This window comes from Rhinolophus ferrumequinum, chromosome 3 (genome assembly GCF_004115265.2).
Source record: "Rhinolophus ferrumequinum isolate MPI-CBG mRhiFer1 chromosome 3, mRhiFer1_v1.p, whole genome shotgun sequence".
Taxonomy (NCBI): Eukaryota; Metazoa; Chordata; class Mammalia; order Chiroptera; family Rhinolophidae; genus Rhinolophus; species Rhinolophus ferrumequinum.
This window is the reverse complement of record NC_046286.1, coordinates 46437226-46456959: the sequence shown is the minus strand read 5'-3', so window position 1 is coordinate 46456959 and position 19734 is coordinate 46437226. Positions and strand designations below refer to the sequence as shown.

The 19734-nt window shown below is 39.3% G+C and overlaps 2 protein-coding genes across 5 annotated transcripts in view; both read right to left on the bottom strand.

Annotated features, from left to right (window-relative positions):
• Nucleotides 1-981: 981 nt before the first annotated feature.
• On the bottom strand, nucleotides 982-5862 carry GJA10 (gap junction protein alpha 10). Its single transcript, XM_033103080.1, is given in 7 exon segments — nucleotides 982-1068; nucleotides 1071-1147; nucleotides 1150-1638; nucleotides 1641-1787; nucleotides 1790-1938; nucleotides 1940-2623; nucleotides 5753-5862. Coding segments are annotated over 6 exon segments (1617 nt in total). The 5' UTR covers nucleotides 2608-2623; nucleotides 5753-5862.
• Nucleotides 5863-12362: 6500 nt separating this feature from the next.
• The window catches only part of CASP8AP2 (caspase 8 associated protein 2), a 31661-nt gene continuing 24289 nt past the window's right edge, over nucleotides 12363-19734 (bottom strand). For all 4 annotated transcript variants that reach the window (XM_033102822.1, XM_033102823.1, XM_033102821.1 and 1 more), the window contains exons 8-10: nucleotides 16434-19545; nucleotides 14981-15080; nucleotides 12363-14567 (exon numbers count right to left, since the gene is read on the bottom strand). In XM_033102822.1, coding sequence (XP_032958713.1) covers nucleotides 14511-14567; nucleotides 14981-15080; nucleotides 16434-19545 — 3269 coding nt within the window. In that variant the 3' untranslated portion in view covers nucleotides 12363-14510. The remainder of the gene's footprint in view (nucleotides 14568-14980; nucleotides 15081-16433; nucleotides 19546-19734) is intronic.

Genomic DNA, 19734 nt, shown 5'->3' with positions numbered 1-19734 from the left:
TGCTGCGCGTCCTCCATGCGTCTTCCATTGCCTCCCTTCACGGCCTGCATGCTCCCTTCTACAGCTCCCTCCCTCCACAGCCCTGTGCCACCCTGTGCTCCAGCCATACACGGCTCCCCACATAGCTCTCTATGGCACACCTCTCACCCTTTTTCTGTGGTGCTCACTCTACTGGGATGGACCCCACTCCTCCCAGGTTTGGAAAACTCACCACATCTTTGAAGACTCAGTTCAATAGTCACTTCAACTATGAAGCTTCTAGAAGATGTGGTAAATATACACATGGTAAATATACAATGGGATATTAGCCAAAAAGGAATGAAATCTTATTGTTTGCAGCATCATAGATGGCTCTAGAGGGTGTTATGCTAAGTGAAATAAGTCACACAGAGAAAGGCAAATACCATATGATTTTACATACATGTAGGATCTAAAAAACCAAATAAACACAGAAACAAACTCATAGATACAGAGAACAAACTGATGGTTGCCAGATGGGAGGGGTGTTGGGGGCTGGGAGAAAAAGGTGAAGGGATTAAGAAGTACAAATTGGCAGTTACAGAAAAGTCACAGGGATGTAAAGTACAGCATAGGGAATATAGTTACTAATATTGTAGTAACTATGTGTGGTGTCAGATGGCTACTAGACTTACTAGGGGATCACTTCATAAGTCATATAAACGTCTAACCACTATTGCTGTACACTTGAAACTGATCTAATATTGAATGTCATTTGTAATTGAAAAGTGTTTTTAAAACTCTGAAGGTTTTCTTGACCCCTCCATAAATTCCTTCCTTTGCCGGCCTGTCCCCTCTAACATGGCACCTTACACTCTATCACATTTACATGTTTACCTGCCTAACTTCCCCATCTATTAATAGGTTCTGTGTCCTTTGACGGCAGAGATGGTATTTTATCCATTTATATACCCAGCACTTATAAGATAGATTGATATAGAGTAAGTTTTGAATAAGTTTATTTTATGAGTTGAATTTAACTGAAGGTACTGAATGAATCAACTCTCCATAAATTAATCTCCCTCTTCTTCTCTCCCTCTCAACACAGACAGATACATACCAGGAAGGATGAAAGGGAAGGCTAAGAAGTGGCCAGAGTGGAACACCTCTTGTGATAGTTCCATGCTCAGTCAGTCTGTCTGTGTTTACTTACCATTGATGTTCTGTGCCCAGTGGATGAAGGCAGAAGTGAGGGGCTGTTTTCCCGGTGAGGAAAGCCCAAGCCAGAGCTATCCCGAGAACTGTAGCTTCCTGAGTCACTGTGCAGCTGTACCTTCTCAGACAGCAACCTGGACAGAAAGCTGGCCTTGCGACTGCCCAAGTGAGATCTGTCTGTCCAGACCCCACTCTCTCTCATGCTACCATCGCTGTTTCTGCAGTGACTGTGCAAACGTGTAAGAGGCTCCTCTGAGGGTGGCAGGTCCTGAGACTTCTCCCAGGCTCCTATTGCATAAGGCGGACAGTGCGTAGGAGCCACTGTTGCAGCTAGCCAAGACTGGGACATTGTCTTTGTTAGGCCAAAGGAGGAATGGTCTGGTCGCTGTCCCGGGTGCTGAAATCTAGCACAGTCATCCCAGGACCACAGGCTGTGGACATGGAGCTGTCCACTGTGCTGATCCTCTCAGCCCAGTCTTTCCTACTGCGGCAAGGGTCTACCTCTGGTGGCCTGGGCTGTGGGATTTGCCACAAAGTTTTAGACTTTGGCACATTGACCCGGATGACTTGCTGTTAATTGTTGGCTTGAATTACAGAAATTCTTTCAGACAGGGGGTGCAAATCCTACACTGCTGCAGCACTGAATATTTTTTCAAATGGAATGGAGGGCCTGTTTCATCCTCCATGCTCTCCCTGCTGGACTTCTCGTAAAGTGCCCTCATGATTTTTCTGATTCCCAGATGAAATATTTCTAGTACATTAAGGAACAGAGATGGCTGCAATGGTGTGCATAAAGAGCATGAAGATGGTTTTCTCTGTGGGCCTTGATACAAAGCAATCCACTGCATTGGGGCATGGAGGTTGAGTGCACTTGTAGAAGGGATGCATTTGAAACCCATAGAGAATATATTGGCCTATCATAAACCCTACTTCCAGGACAGATCTGATCAAGATGTGTAAGATATAAGTACGCAGCAGACAACCTTTCAGAGGGAATTTATGGATCCTCTTCTGCTCCTCTAACCTTCTCAGTTCTCTATCTATCCTTTGTTGCTCCTCCAATTCAAGCCCTGGATTCTCCATGTGGGCACTAAGGTGTGACTTTTGCCTCTGCCTCTCCTTTCCAAAGGCCCTGAGCCTATAAAAGCCATGGCCCATATACACCAGAGAGGGAGAAGACACAAAAATGATCTGTAAAACCCAGAACCTGATCAAAGAGATAGGGAACGCATCATTATAACAGATATTGTTGCAACCTGGCTGCTTGGTGTTGCAGGCAAATGCTAACTGTTCATCATCCCAGACATCTTCAGCAGCCACACCAAGTACCAACATTCGGAAAATGAAGAGGATGGTCAACCAGATTTTCCCCACTATGGTTGAGTGCGAGTGAACTTCCTCTAGGATGCCACCCAATAAGTTCCAGTCTCCCATGGTAAGAGACTACTGTCTGAAATATAAAGAGAACACGGGTTAATAGCACCCATGGATGTAATATATAAAGACACAGGTTCATCAATACAGTAGGTTCTTTTTTCACATCACTAAAATTATGAAGGATTTTCCAACCCTAATATTTATGGCCCATGCCTGATGAAATAGGATGGTTCCAAGGAATATCAGTTTCTGAAAGAAAAAAAAAACCACTAAAGACCTTTCACAATCTGATCCAATTTCCTTCCTATCCTCTTCTCTCCCACATAAATTTGACTGTCATTCTAGTATACTCCTTGGCTTTCATATTTGTACAATGCATTCTCTTTCACAGTTTTGCTCATTTTTCTACCCATCTGAGATATCCATTTACCATACATCCTACATGATTTTAATCTTCCTCCAGGAAGTTTTCCCTAGCCATCCCAAGTCAGAGTGATTTTTCCCATTTCATTATCCCCACAACACAGTTGTTTATACCACTCATTTGGCACTGTGCCTAAAATGAATTTTTTGATGGTTGTGTCTTAAGTCCATCCCCCTTCCTGGAAAGGTACACTTTGCAGAAATATCTTCTATAGAATTTTGGTCTTTGCATACAGAAGGTGTCAATAAATAAACAGTGAATTGAATTGTCTTTTCATTTTAAAACGTGTTGCCTTGACCCTATCACTGGAATAATCATCAGCAGAAAAACAAAGATCCTCATTATATATTACCCGTGGCTCCCACTGCAAGACTGAAAGTACAAGTAAAGAAATCAGCCAGTAGACCTTCACAAACTGGTACAGGGCAGCAGTAAGGAGTGAGCAGATTCAGATACAGTGCCTCCAATAAGACATATGAGCACATCCATAAAGCCACATCTAGAACAACATGTTTTGATGGAAGCTTTGTTAACTTATAAGTTAACAAAGAAAGAACAGAGAAAATATAAATCGCTTCTCTAGCAAGCGTTTAATCTGGAAAAGAGTCGAAGGATAGCTGACATAAATTACTTGGTTTACCCTGAAAAATGCATTTTTATCAAGGTTCAATGAGGTCAAAATACTCAGTAGGCTTAAGGTTTCTAAGATGTGGAAGACTTCCAGATATGAAAGATATGGAGGAAAAACAAGAAAGTATTATTAAGTTAACACAGATAATGAAACAATTTTCTCCTTCCACAATTCATTCATTCAATAATATTTACTAAAATAATACTATCACTGAGGCATTTTGCTAGATGCCAGGGAATTCAACATGAACAAGATATACCTGGTCCAACCCTCACAGTAGTCACTGAGGACTCCCGCTAACATATAAAATGGACAAATAGTGGAAAAGCACAAATGAATATCAACTCAAAAATACAAGAGAAGAAAAAAAAACATGGAATAATTATATTTTCCCTTCTTATTTCCAAACACAAAAATAAATTCCAAATGGAATAAAGTATTAAATGTAAAAAAGTAAACCATAAAAGTATTAAAATGTAAAACAGTGTGTTTTATAATCTTGAAATAAAGGGAGTTTTTTAAAAAAACACATCAACGCCAGAAATTATAACTGGAAAAAAAATACATAGATTTTACCCAACGAAACTGGCGAAAGTGGAGATGTTCAGAAAGCATTTGGGTCTAGAGAACAACAACAAACAAAGGAAAAAAGCCACAAACTAGAGATAAACATTTCTGCATAATCATTGAATAGGTAGATGAGATCACTCAAGGACAAGAAGGCAAAGTGAGCCAAAAACAGAAACCTGAGAAATAGCACAGGAGGAAAAGTCTACAAAAGAAAATGAAAAATGGCTAAAGAGAGGGAGAGGGAAAACATGAGGGTGGTGTCACTGAAACCAAAGCAGGACAGCTTCAAGAAGGACAGAACAGTTGACAATGCTAAATACACATACACATACCATTATTTAAATAAATGAATGGTGGGATATATAGACGTATGTATCATGCTCTGGGATTCAATAACTCAGTACTATTTGCAAAGATGCCAATTCTCCTCAAATCAATTGATCCAGAGATTCAATGTGAGATTGTATATCACTGAGTAAAATAAAATCATATAAATGTTCATATATATCCATATATATATATGTGTGTGTATATATATATATATATATACACACACATATATACAGTTATATGTATGTGACTATGTGAGCATGGAGGATAACAAACAGAAGGACAGACACCAGGAAGTTAATATAGGTTACTGGAGGTCTGTAGGAGGTGATGAGGGTGGAGAGGGAGTTTGGAGGGGGAAGGGAGAAGCAAAAAGAAAAAGGAAAAACCAAAAAAAGAACTCTTCTTCTAAGGAAGCATGACTGATTTTTATACAATGTACACATTTATATAAATTTATACATGTATGTGCATATATTTGTATAAACAATTTTTAAAATAAAATTTTAAAAGTAGTAGATACTCCTAGAATTTGAAAGGGGTATTAATAAAACTTATATTTTACTCTATGTACTTGTGAATTGTTTGAAATTCAAAAATTAAGATTGTAGTCATGTATAGTATTTGCAAATAAAAAATGTGATTTTAAAGTTTTGGACTTATGTCTCATTCACTGAAGCAATAATTTACTAAGTTCTATCCTCTCTTAAAGACTTTAGGTCCTTTTCCATAATCATTCATTAAAAAATTTCTGGCCATTATTCTTTATTAAAAAATAATACCTTTAGCACTTAAAAAAATTGAGAGCTTCAATTTCATATAAAAATCCTGAGGTGAGAAAACTAACTCATTTCATTAACTTATTCTTTACTTGACAATCCTAAACTATTTAATGCTTCTTTTTGCCACTATCTCCTTAAAAATTGGAAATTATTACTTTTAAATAGCAAATAAACTAGGCCAACATGAAAAACAGAAATGCAATCATACTCATATTGGCATATAAGAGCAAGATCCTTTAGACAAACATCCCTGTTTCCTAAAAATAACTACTTTTTATCATTAAATGACTATAGGTCTTAGGAATATTCTTGAATTTTCTTTTATTATCAAATACTAATTTAGCATCTCCTGTGTAAAAAGCTGGTGCGTCTTTCCTGAATTTTATTTCAGCTCTTATCTTTCTGTTCCCACAGGGATTTCCTATATTTCTCATAAACAAGAAAATCCATATATTTTCCACTTACCTTATAGGTGGCCAAAAAAATAACAACCGGCTCAAAGAACCTTGAAGTTGGACTATGCATGGCTAATGAGTGGAACAATTGCTGCTGGTTACAGATATAAAGGCTCTGATCAGCTGGCTGTGAAGCCCAATCCAGAATGAGCACAGTAATTTTGATCAATGGAGAGTAACCTAGTCCTCGCCTGAGGTCAAAATGTCCTTTGGTGCTTTGTGATTCTGTTGTAATATTTCTTTTAATTGGCACCACACTGGTGCCCCTCCTGGTATATCATTTGGAAATGAAAAGTGAAACAAATGCTAATTTTCCTTTTTTTGTTTGTGAATGATTACAGTGATTTGATTTGGGGTGCATTTCTTCCAGTCAATTGATTGCACTAGGAATTGATGTCATAGATCAATGGGTCGTGTCTGATGTTATCAGCAGCTGCCTGGGGTGAGTCTCACCTCATGAAATATGAACAAGTAATAATGGAGTGACTATCAAACCCAAAGTGTTCTTGCAAATCATGCTATAGTGAAAGAAGAAACGTCTTAAAAAAAAACGGAGCGTTTTTAGGCCACTGAGAGGGGGCTGCACCTGTCTGTAGATTATGTGTTCTAGCAATATTCTATTAGGCTGAAACAGACAGCTCAGGAATTTTTTTTTTCTTTTTCAGTAGAGAATCTGAAATCCTTAGAAAGACAGTTATGTCAGACTTTTATAACGTATTCAAATTCCAGAGAGGTCAAATGACTTGCCCAGTGCAGATGACGACCAGGTCTCCTAGCGCCCAGTCTTGCACAACTTATATTAGTCACATCCCAAGTACACGATCTTATTGCCGTCTTGGAGGAGTTGACATCAAGGGTGTCACTAGAACCCAAAGATGGCTTCAAATCACAGCTCCTATGCCCATTTCTAAGCCTTCTCTTTTCCATATAAAATGTAGACAGTACATAAAATTATTGATAATGCCTAAGTATCATCTGCCCATTCTGTTTTCAGATATTTAGTTTTAAAGGAAGGATGATATAAAAGGTAAACAGGTGAGAAGGTTAAATTTCCATTACGCTGGCTCACTAGCCTCAAGTGCAAATTAATTATCAGAACTAGTGGAGGTGAAAACACATTATGTATTAATATGTGTATTTGTATAGTATTGGGTACACTGTCCAAGAATGCCCTCGACATTCAATTGTAAAATTCACCTGGAGAGTAATGAATTTAATGCCTTTAATGCATTTTTAGAATCAAAATATTAAAATCAGACATTTATGCATAGAATAACTCAGAAGGAAACACAAGAAAGTCCGATTATTAATAGCTTCAAGGGAAGATAACTGGGTGCCTGAGTAAGAGGTAGGATGGATAGTTTTACACTGAATCCTCTGAACAGAGAATATATTACTTACTCAAGAAAATAAATATTTAGACCAGAAAGTAAAATAAAAATCAACACTAGTATACCACTTCTCAGAGTTAGTTCTGTGCTTGTCTCTCCAGGGATCTGAATTCCTTCAAAGGAAGAATGATTCATCTTTTTATCACCAGTTCCTATCACAATGTCAAGACTGAGACGATATATATTTAATTCTTAAAATATACCTCACGTGCATAGAATCAAGTTAATCATATGTAATCCTTGGCTCATGGCACACTGCCATTATTCATCCATGCATAGATCTTAAAAATTTATTCTTTAATTATATAGCGAGCATCATGAGCACACACCAAACTTAAGAACTAGAACCCTGACACTGAACGGTTTTTCTACACACTTCTTCCCTATCCCTTCCCTTTGCCTCCCTGAACCTGTTTACCATTCCTTTCCTTGATATATATCCATCCTATATGTATGCTCTAACAATATGTTTAGTTTTAGCTGCCTTTAAGCATTATAAAAAGGGCATTATTTCGACAAATGGTGCTAGAACTGGACACCCACATGTAAAGAGTTGAATCTAGCCAAAAACCTTACACACGTCACAAAAATTAACTCAAAATGGATCACAGACACTACACCTTTCACCATCTTGTCTGAGGGTTACATCGACTTTCCTGTTTGCTGCCATGATTTGGGCACAGAGGACTAGATGGCCTCGGCATCCCCCAGAACACATAACGAGCCACAACCTTATACTGATTGGCTCTGATGAGAGGTAGAAAGGACTGTAGATGCTTTGGTAATAAGACATGCAAGACACGAGGTAGGCTACGAACCTCAGCAAAATTAAGGGTCTGCCACCTCCGTGAAGTTTCTGGAGATCCATCCCTTCCAAAGTGAAAGATAAGTTGCTGCCCTTTGCACTAATATCACACACACACACACACACACACACACACACAGATCTAAGTACTAAAACCTACTATGCTTGATAAGCCTTTGTGAATTCTAGAGGCCATTTAACGTGTTACCCAGCCCACTTAATGATTAACCAGTAAGTAAGGCTGTGAGCTTTCACTGGGGAACAGAAAGAAAAGACTGTGCAGCAAGTTCAGCCTGCAGTGGAAGAGCAGAGCAAGGTACCAACAATCAGGTGCGACTCAAAGAGGCCACAGCTAATAAAGACGCTGCATGAAGTCTCAATGAAAGAATCGCAGTACCCACCTCCAGGATTCTGCAGGAAAGCTATGGCCCTGTTAGAGACTTAATGCTGGACTAGGTGACATCAAGGGACCAGGTGACCTGAGCTGCCCAGTATTAACTGGGTATTGTCTGACCCACGCCCACAAGGTTGAGCACAAGAAGCAGCATTCATCGATAAGCGGAAACGTTTTATTTTTAAAAATCAGGTCTGGAAGATATTCGCATAGTCTGAGCAGGTAGGTCACACTCAGTACGTAATACTGAACTTGCCTGTCTTCTCACTCAGTCCAGCCTCACGTGGACGTCATTAGGCCCGTTACCTGCGGAGAAAAAAACATCTGGGCCTCGTTTCCAGCTGTTTCTGCACGAAATGCTAGCATAAGCCAGAAGTAGACTGCTGCAATATTACAACCCCAGACAGGAGGTAATGAAGAGAAATTCTTCCCAGGTTGGAGGAGTTAGAAGCGAGTAGAACTTTTAACTTCAATATATATATATATAGCTGTCTCCTTACACAGCTACTTGGAGTCCCAAAGTAGAATCTATTCAAAGATAGTGGTTAAAAGTTTGGCTGAATGTTTCAAGACTTAGAAAGAACATTCCTGGAAATATGACAGTTTAGGGAAGAAGCAATGTGAATGGACTTCTAAGATTGGACACAGGACATAAAATATCTGTGTCCCAGGTGGATGTTCACCAAAGGCATTTATTGCAGATCTCAATGAGATGGACAAGATAATACATAACATGTCAGTCTATCTCTTTCCCTTGCAAACACAGTGTACACTTAATGGACTCATGTACAAAATGACCATATGGCAAGAAAGTAAACTTTGTATGAGCTCGACAACATGGACTTCCCCTCCTGGACTTGTTTTTGTTAAGTATGTTCTCCAAAAATTGTTTATAATGTGGATCTTTGAGTGGTAATGTTTTTATTAAGAGCCTCATATTTGAATACCAATTTAAATGGATGCAAAATTTTAGATCTAGTACTTGAAAAAGTTTCCTTACAGCCAATGCAGCTCTTGAAAAGACTGAGGTCAACCTGATTCTTGGTCCTTCATACAATGGTTTACTATCTAAAAGCTTTTAGATTTTTATCTTTGATGCTCTTAAATTGTTTCAGCATATGTCTAGATGCGGTTACTTCTTTTTCTTTCTTGTTTGGCATTCTATGGCCCCTTTATCCTTTAAATCTTGTCTTCTTCTGGAACTTTTTTGTTACTTGAATGTTGGCACATCTTGTCCTTCATCTCGCTTAAATCTGCATTCATATTTTCTACTCTTTTTTTTTTTTTTGCTTCTTTCTAGGAGAGTCAATCTGATTTTCCAGCTAATTCATTCTTTGGCTGTATCCATTCTATTTTTACTCCATTTTATTATGTTCTTTATTTTAAACGTTTTTTTTATATTTGTACTTGGTTTATTATTTCTTATTCTTGTATCATATTACCAAAATCTTCCCTTTTTAAAAATGTTTATTGGCTTTATTTTTCTTTATTTGGGGAAGGGAAACAGGACTTCATTGGGGAACAGTGTGTACTTTTGGGACTTTTCCAAGTCAAGTTGTTATCCTTTCAATCTTAGTTGTGGAGGGTGCAGCTCAGCTCCAGGTCTAGTTGCCGTTGTTAGTTGCAGGGGCACAGCCCACCATCCCTGCGGGAGTCGAACCAGCAACCTTGTGGTTGAGAGCCTGTGCTCCAACCAACTGAGCCATCTGGCACTGGCCCATGTGGGAATTGAACTGGCAGCCTTCGGCATTATGTGCACGGAGCTCCAACCACCTGAGCCACTGGGCCAGCCCTATTGGCTTTATTTTAGATTCTGATGGTCTTATTGTGGAGACAGAGTCCCAGACAGTAGTTTCCAGGCTCTCGGCCTCACGCAGAAAGGTGCTGGCTCAGGTAGTAGATGGCCGACAGCTGTGGCTAATTGGCCTTCAACTGTAACCAGTTAGCCATTAGCCATGGCTACGTTGGTTGATTGGTTGGTTGGCAGAGAAGCGGTCGGCAGGCTGCGGATCGTGTGGCTCCTGCTTCCTGTGTCTCCAACCCAGCCGCCAGCGAGAATATAGTGGTATGACTCCCCTATCTATGGCTCCGTTGTTTTTCCTTTTAGACCTCACCATGTCCTGCGTTCTTGTGCGGGGAGCAGGAGCTGAGTCCCTGCATGACACATGGCGCAGAGAGCAGGGTATGGTGCCGGCCAGAATTTTCGAAGGGGTAATGGAGCAGTTTTAGGTACGAAAGCTCAGTTTCATGAGCAGGGTGTGGTGCTGGCCAGAACTCTCCGAAGGATGGTGGAGCAGTTTGTGCATATGAACACTCAGTCTCAGGAAGCCCGTGAGGAGCGGCGCTGGGAACAGGAGGTGCAATCTGCCTGGGAGAAACGTGACCCCCTTGGTGAATTGGCAGTCCTCTCAAGCCTCCGGATGGCACGCCACCCTGTTGGCCAAAGCAAGCATCATCTTCTTCTTGGTCTGCTGCTGTGAGCTCCTAGTTGTGGACATCTTACACCCAGGCCTCCACCCAGTCGGACACCGGGAGCAGCGAGCAGGATTCCGGCCAGGTAGGAATGGTGTCTGAGTCTGGGCAGAAGGACAGGTGACCCCCACACAGTGTGTAGTACCCGGTAGCCACTGTTCTCGGGAGTTGGACCCCCGAGGAGGGGTGGGAGGCCATGGATGGCTCTCCGGCCAGCGTGGAGAGGGCCCTGCAGATTCCAGCTGAGTGGTTGCCGGAGAAGGCGAAGGGTATAGCCAGCCGTGTGGGCTGGATGTTCCTCGCCACGTTGTATTGTAGCACGGAGGACATGCTTAATGAAATAGCCCAGGTGTAGGACCAGCAGCCCCGGGGGGAAGCGTTGGAAGCTCGGGACCGTAGGTTGGAGGAGGTTCTCACCGTGGTACATCATAACTCAGAGGAAGTGCTTGCTGGAATAGCCCAGGTGCAGGACCAGGTGTCCCAGTGGGAGGCACTGGAAGCTCGGGTCCGCCAGTTAGACGATGAGCCCCACAGTGGAGACTCTGAAACAGAGGTGGACAACACTCCCGGGGCCCAAAAGTTGCTCATGTTTTACCTTTTGCCTCATGATGGGCTGGGCGTGGGGGATTGGGAGCTACATCGTCTCCACTCGCATTTCTGGTTGGCAGAGAAGCGGAAGGCAGGCTGCGAATAGTGTGGCTCCTGCTTCCAGCCGCCAGCGAGAATATAGTGGTATGACTCCCCTACCTATGGTTCTGTGGGTGTTCCTTTTTGGCCTCCCCATATCCTGCATTCTTATGTGGGGAGCGGGAGCTGAGTTCCTGCATGACACTTATGTAATCCAGTTCGTTGTTTTCCTTTGAATCAGTGGTATCTTAGTTGAATCAGTGGTATCTTAGTTATCACTTTACTTTGGCTTGTGAACTCATTTACCTGGTGGTATGGGCTCTTCTGAGTAAGATGCACTGGGGAAAAACTGAGGCCCAGCCTTCTAGGCTACGTTGGGGGCTCAAAGAGAGGGAAGATAAGCAATATGGTGGACAGCACCAGCACTATAAAAGCTGGCTGATTATTTCAGTTTGTTATCTATCCAGCAGTCCTTAAGATCAGGGCTTCCCCTTCAGGCACCCTGAGAGAAATGGCAATTTCCTAGGGCACTTCCTAGATAGAGTCTTGGGCCTAGATTATAACCCACCCGTCCTATGAATCTGGAGGAAGAAGAGTGAACAAATAATGTGCAAGCTAGTCAGTCCTTACCTATTTTCCCCAAATCTTCACCCAAAAGGGCTTTGGTGCTGCCCTGATTTTACCTGTGAGGACACATGCAGCTGAAGTCTGGTTCACTGTACTAGTACCTGCTGTGAAAAAGCAGCCAAAGGCAACTAGTTTTCTCTAATGAATCTACACATAGATATTTAGCCAGCCACACCCCCACCAAGAACCACCTCAAAATAGCCTCCCATCTGCCCTGGGATTTTTGCCTGTCCCCCTCCCCCCCCGTTTAATTATTATCTAAACACACCAAAAAAACCCAAAACAAAAAACAGTCTAATCAAAATATAACAGAACTTTACATGGTTTTATTTGTACATTACTGGTATTGAAAGCAAACTTTGTACAAAAAGTTTTATACAGATAAAAAAAAATCCTTGGCTAGGCAAAGCCATTTATGTGTGTGTATACACACAAATACACACACACACACACACACACACACACAAAGTACTTTACATTATTTTAAGTATACATATTTACAGATAGACTATTTAAATTACTTTACAATTTACCAAAGTGAGGAGAGGCAATTAGAAAAGCAAATAAAAACAGATGAAAATGAACTAAATTTAAAATGCTACAAAACTATTAAAAATCTAGAAAAGAAAGTCATTTCTTTGAAATATGAAAACTAAAGTTTTGATACTATATCGTTGCTTTTCTGTTAATAACAAATCCCAACCTGTTTAAAAATGAGTATCTGGACCAGTAACAGGTAAGCAAGTCAGACTGATGACTGGAACAAGCAGAACATGCTGACTTGAGATTAAAGAGTCAGCAAGTAATAACATGTAATTATTATACAGTAATCAAATGTCATAAAATTGCCCTCTACTTCCCCATTTAAAACATGAGGAATTCCAAACTTCTGTGTAGTATGCAATATCAATTAAGACTCCAAGGAATTCAGCAACTTATCTGTAATGTAAGAAAATGCTGAAGTTATGATTCTATTTTTCTGATACGACCATTTCCTAAAATGATCTTTTAAATGAATTTTACTTAGATAATATCGATGTTAAAGAACTAGCTTTCTACAAAATCAGTTTGGGAACTTTATCATTATACTGATTTTGAAAAGAATTCAATCAGACTATAGTACTTGGGGGGAAAAATCAGTTAAAGGCAAGCCAGAAATGAAATAACCCATTAATTGTACTGTCATGCAGGCCAATAAAATCTCCAATATCAAATCCAATAAAAGATTTTAGATTTGTAATGGAATTGATTTTGGAAATTTCAAACTAATAAGCATCACTTCCCAATACGAGTTAATTCTTCCATGAATATACGTTATCTTTACAAGAGACTAGAAGTCATCTTTTAAGGTAACATTCAGGTTCAAAATAAAAAACTCAGTTTCATTTCTTACAGACAGTGAAAATTTTAAAGCACAATAAATCTGAAAAATAATCAGGCCATTTTTACCTTAAACTATATTTTTAAAGGTTCTTTAGAATAAGCTTTTCCTTCAAATTCCCTTTTATTAAGTCTCACATTCTGAATTATATAAATGAAATTTTACCTTCATAGTAATATCTCCTGAGCATCTCATTAGCAAACTAGTTGCTTTGAGAGGATACTGAAATGAACAGTTTCTAAAGACGGTAATTTACATCTGGTCTAGAAACAGATTTACCACTCAAATATATTAAGAACCCTTCACGCTGAAGTCTATGGCCAAGTATGGTTTCTATTCAGATTTAATTTAATTTGAACTTAATTTAAAATTGGATGTTCGGCATTTAAGTAATTATGACTACAAATCAACTGAGAAATAGTGATATATTTAAGCAACTGATTAAGGTCTTACAGAGAAATCCTGCTGATAAACCAGTATTGCCTTAATAAACCTGTACCAGAATAGCTTCAAGAAACTCAGGAAACACGTCTGTGGACATTACTAATAATTTAAGATGGTAAATCATGTCATCTTTTCAGCTGACAATGGATTTCATGTTTATGAATATATGTTTTGTGTTTTAAAGTACTTTAGCATTCCTAATTAAAAATGTGAAAAAATAATTTAATGTGAAAAATACTAAAGTACGATGACGGCACAGACATCATTGCCTATGAAACATACTGCTATTCAAGAATGTTTTATTTTTCTTCATCTATAAAAAAAAAGTTGTATTAATCATCAAATGGATTGCCCCCGACCCCCACGTTAGACTCCTCAGCAATCAGAAGGTTGAGGAGAAATGCCATGCTGATCTGAACGGCAGCAGGCTTCACGGAGCACGTCCTGTAGATGAGATGACCTTAGAAGCCTGCACCAGCAATCATCCTCCAACCTGAGACCAAGGCAGGAACTCAACTGGACGTCTCTCACCCACTCTTCACATCTTCAATGACTAACAGGCCATTCACTGCACAGTTAAGAGTGTCAACCATTTACTTTACTAGTCTCCTGTAGTGTAACCACTAACTACCTGCACTTTGACTTTTCAAAGAGCTTCAATAGCTGCTGGAATCTTTCGGAGACCTGAAAAATTAAAAATGAGTGGCAATTATCAATATCTCAATTTTTTTTTTTAATCTTTGATGACTACTTTCACAAAACTTCTTACAAAAGTTACCATCAATAATAAAGAGATGTAATGTTTAGAAAAATATTTTCACACTAAAAGTGATTGCTAGTTTAACTCTTCAGTATTAAACTTTCTTAAGCAAACATTACAAAAAACTGCTTGAGATCAAATATGTAAATGGTAAGACAACAGAAAAAAAAAGGATTGTTCTTCCATGATTACCTAGTTTATAACAGTCCTACATGAAAAGCCATCCTTTTAAAGAAGGCTAATAAATATTTACATATTTTAAACATGTTAAAAATGAAATTAAGTATTTAGAGTAGTAACATCTGTGAAATTATAGATATAAAACCTGGGTAGTTACCTGAGATGGATTTTTATTCAAGTTGGCAGCTAAATAAGAAAATGTTTTCATTGATGGCCCTCTTTTCTGACACTCCAATAAAATTTCCCGATCATCATTTCTAAAGGGGGGAAAATGTAATTTAGCTTTTGTAGATTAGAGCAGAAAGTTAACAAAAATGCCACTGCCTTAATTGTCCACCAACAGGAGGTGACATTTTTATTAAAAACCATAGAAAAAAGAAAAAGTCTGTATATACCAAAACATGGACAATGGTTATCTATGAGGAATAAGATTATGGATGATTTTAATCTTTGAGCTCATACTTATTCCCAAAATTTCCTAAAACAAACATACTAATTATTCTAATGACAAAATTAAAGCTTTTTTAAAATTCTACCTTTAATGCATATAGTACTTTAAAAATTAGGGACCAGGGGGTGCCCGGTTAGCTGAGTTGGTTAGAGCGTGATGCTAGGGTAATAACACCAAGGTTGCCGGTTTGATCCCCACATGGGCCACTGTGAGCTGCGCCCTCCTTAAAAAAAAAAAAAAAAAAAAAATTAGGGCCCAAATATGATCACAGACTTAGGAAGCAAAACAACCAAAAGTAAAATAGAATCCAAATCTTCTAATTCCCAGGCCTCTGCTTTGTCTACAGACTCAGAATCCATGTGTGTTATGACAATGTGAGATTTTATCGTGCCATCTTGTAAGTTACCTGAAATGAAGGCACAGAGGACTTTGGTATTAAACAGAAATGATCACCGATTTCAACAAAATTCAGCTTCCCTCATTATATACTCTAGCTAAGTCTGCAGACCACAGACCTCTAGTCCAACACACACATGTGGTGGTTACTTTTACGTCTGTCTGAAATGGGGTCTATAAATCTGCATTTCTTAAAAAGTTCACATAAAAGTCTAAAGTACAACCTGTTAATGAAACTGTTTTCTGTTGTTGTTAAGGAGGGCGCAGCTCAGTGGCCCGTGTGGGGATCAAACTGGCAACCTTAGTGTTATCAGCACCGCGCTCTAACCAACTGAGCTAATTGGCCACCCCTACGAAACTTTTTGAAACTCTTAATTTAGGGGAAAATTCCATGATAAAAGCTCACACTTTTTTGCTCCATTTTACCACCTGCCATTCGTTTCCCAAATGTGCTTATACCAGTTCTTCACAAATGAACGAATTCTTTTTAATTGAAAAGCTGAGGTTAAAACACAATGAAAAGTTCTATCTATGGTGCTAGTGCACATTGCTGGTTATGGAATGTGGCTCCTAGTCTAGAGCCACGACTCTAGACTATTCTATAAGACAGCTGGATTGTGCTCTAGAATGTATTTTCTACCATCTTTGGCTACTTTTGTAGTACGTCATCCACTTTCCTTATTTTAGAATGGGAAACAACTATGATGACATGACAGAATAGATTACAGGCTTCTCAAAATTTCCTGGTGATTTAAATCCTTACCTTGTCCATGAAACTATAATTTCTCCTTTCTTTTTAACAACATTTTTTGCAGAAAGGCTTACAGGAGAAGTGCCAGATGCTGGTGATGGGTCCTTCATCCCTGGGCTTGCCTTCAATGATGAGGGGTCTTTAATCACTGCAGTGGCCTTTTTCTTGTTTGCTTTCCTTCGGTGAGCTTCACCATTCTCACCAGAATTTGGAGATATTTTCTTGGTCTTTTCCTTACTGGTTAAATCTGTTTCCTTTCTCTGTCTTTTCTGAGCAGAATGATTTAGATCAGAAAGGTTTTTTCTCTTCTTGTGAGCATTATCCAAAGCCCCAGGCAACTCTGAACTATCAGCATTTGATGCCAGCTCCGATTTTAAATCCTCCTTTTTCACTTCACATGAACTGGGAGATTCCAAGGTCAAATCGATACAGGCTTCCTCAACAATGCATTCCACAGGCTTGTCTGCCACTTGCACCTTCTCTTCTTTACAGTTACCTTCATCTACACATAACACCTCACACCCCAAGTGTTCAACAGCTAAAGCAGGACAGTTATCTTCATTTTTACTCTCACTTGAAACATCTTCTGTCAAATCAATAAAAGCATCAACAGTACCAGGCTGCACAGTGTCTAATATTTGAGCATTTTGATCCAAATTGCTTCCAGAACATCCCAACTGATCAATATTTAAAACTGCTGCTTCTATGAGTTCCCCCAAGTTTTTGGTCTCAGTGACTGTATCTTTCGTGAGGTCTACGTATGTGTTTGGAAGACGACCCTCAACAGAATGTGGAATTTCTTCCATCAGAGGCAATTGTTCCACACTTTCAGGCACTTTTGGTTCCCATACTTGATGCAACTTGAAGCACTGCTCAGCCACTTCATTACGATGACCCGCTTTGCCCGAAGCGTCTTTAAGAAACTCATATATATCAGGTACCTGTGTTTGCATCATACAGTCCTGCTCTTCGCGAGCTGCTTTACTGCTGTCAACATTTTTGTCGGAATGTTTTAATTCCTCCACAGATTCAAAAGCTGTGTTCTGACATAAACTAGATTCCTTCTCTGCTGCTTCCTCAGCGTCCTTTGCCATTCTGGGCAAAGACGTTAATGACTCACTATCCCCCGTATTCTGTGTAAGACTAGGGGAGGTAGGTGGTGCTGCATGCCGTATCTTCACAATGAAATGGTCATTGGACTTTTCCATTATCACAGCGTGCATGGGTAGGTTAGGGTGGTACTGAAATCCGGGAGCAACAGACCGGCTTGTCCATGACGAAGAACAACTGGATTTACTGCTTGAGTTATCAGACTCCAGAGCTAAATGAATGTCTTGTTCAGATGCATCCTCTTCCTCGAGTAAGGCATCTTCACTAAAATGGGCACTAATTACTTCTTCAGGAGTTGAACTAGACAAAACTTCAGGCTTTAAGAAACTGAGATGGCCATCTGACTTCAGAGGTGATGGTACTGTCAAAGATACTGCTAGATCTTCAAGAAGTATGGAAGAAATACAGGGCTTGCTCTTTTCTGAACTACATATATTATCTTTACTTAAAGCTATGTTGGTAGACACATCAAACATACAACTTTCATCTAACACATCAGGATGAACTGGCAACGAAAGCCCTGAAGACAGAGATGGACCTTTTTCAGATGATAATAATGACCAATTATCGTCACTAATCATTTTAGGACACGGAGAAACCACCCCTGAAACTAGCTCTTCTGTTGTACAAGCTGGTATAGATTCACACAGCTCCAGCTGTTTCTCTGGAGTCTTTAACTCCCACTCATTTTTTTCATTACAGTTAACACTGTTGTCTAAAAGATCAGTACCTTGCAACAAACTTTTAAATATTTCACCCATCTGTGCATCACTCACTAAATTAAAAGTAAGGCTAGATGCTTGCTGTTCAGTAAGTATCTCAAAACAGCGTTCTGGCTTCAAGCCTGCATGCTGGGATGTCTGTGCATCCTCAATGGTGCTGCCTTCCATTTTTCCTGGCTTTGGGGTGCTCGGACAGTTTAGGTCCAAGGAGTGCTCTTCAGATTGAGAGTTCTTAATATTATCAAAACAAGTGTTAAAACTCTTTTTAATGTCGTCCTTTACTGTGCTAATACTGGTGTTATTTTGGTCTTGATGTTTTTCCTCCGATTTTTTACACCCCAGTAAAGACTTACAATAAATAGAATCTTCTGATTTGAGGGATTTCTCTTTCCGCATTTCCTTGGAGTTGTGCACATTCCCCTTCTGTTGTGTTTTCCCTTTATCTATCTTTTCAAGTTTTCCTTCATCACTGTCACTGCCAAAATTTGTGGAATCACAAAACTTTATTAAGATTTTCTTAAGCTTGACAAACAAATAATCAAGTTGTTCATCTACAAATTTCCACGTTTTTTTTTTCATATCTGGTAACTGCTGTTCAAATAAACGATCCACTATGCCATTCTTTTTAACTTGCTTAAGTTTGGATTCTATAACATCACAGAGATTCTTCTGTAAAATAGTCACTGACTTAGAGATTTTAGATAAGTCAATGTGTTTAATTAGTGATGTAAAACTCAAAATTGCTGAGTCAATAATTCTATGAAATTGTTTTAGTGGAAAATTCACCTTGAATTTCATGTAATTTTTCCTTACATGTTTTCTTATCACTCGTAACATGTGCATAACCTCTCGTACACGAGAGGGTACAGCAATAATTGGAACTATTTTTTCCAGGTTGGAAGTGCTCATTGTCTTATCCTTCTTCTCTGTTTTTGAAGACCTGCTAGATTCCCTTTGTCTTTTATTCCATGTCCTTTTGGTCTGCTGAATTGCTATAGATGTTTTCCTATTGTCTTTATCCAAATGCACAGTACTTTTCCTACTTCTGGGGCTAATTTTTGTGTTGTGCACTTCAGTAGCTCTAGGTTTGGCACTTTTTTCAAAACCTTTTTGTGGTTTAGAATTTTCACTGTCGCTTAGAATTTCTCCTTCTTCTAATTCATCTATAGATGAATTCTTATGGGCATCTGCTTCTGTAAATTTGTCAGATTTGCAAATTGGTTTTTGATTTTCCTTGTTGAGATCAGACTGATTCTTGGAGGTAGAATGAGCTGAATTTGGTGGAAACACATCTGTGGAAGAGAAAGTACATACAGTCACATGACCACTGAGTCTTAGTCATTTGACATTTCCATACTAAATATAACAAGAAATACTCAAGTATTTCATTTTAATAGCTCTTTTAAAAAGCAAAATGTTATTGCCTAATACTTATTCATGTCATTGGTCTTTACTGTTCTCAGAAGTGCTCAGGAGTTGTC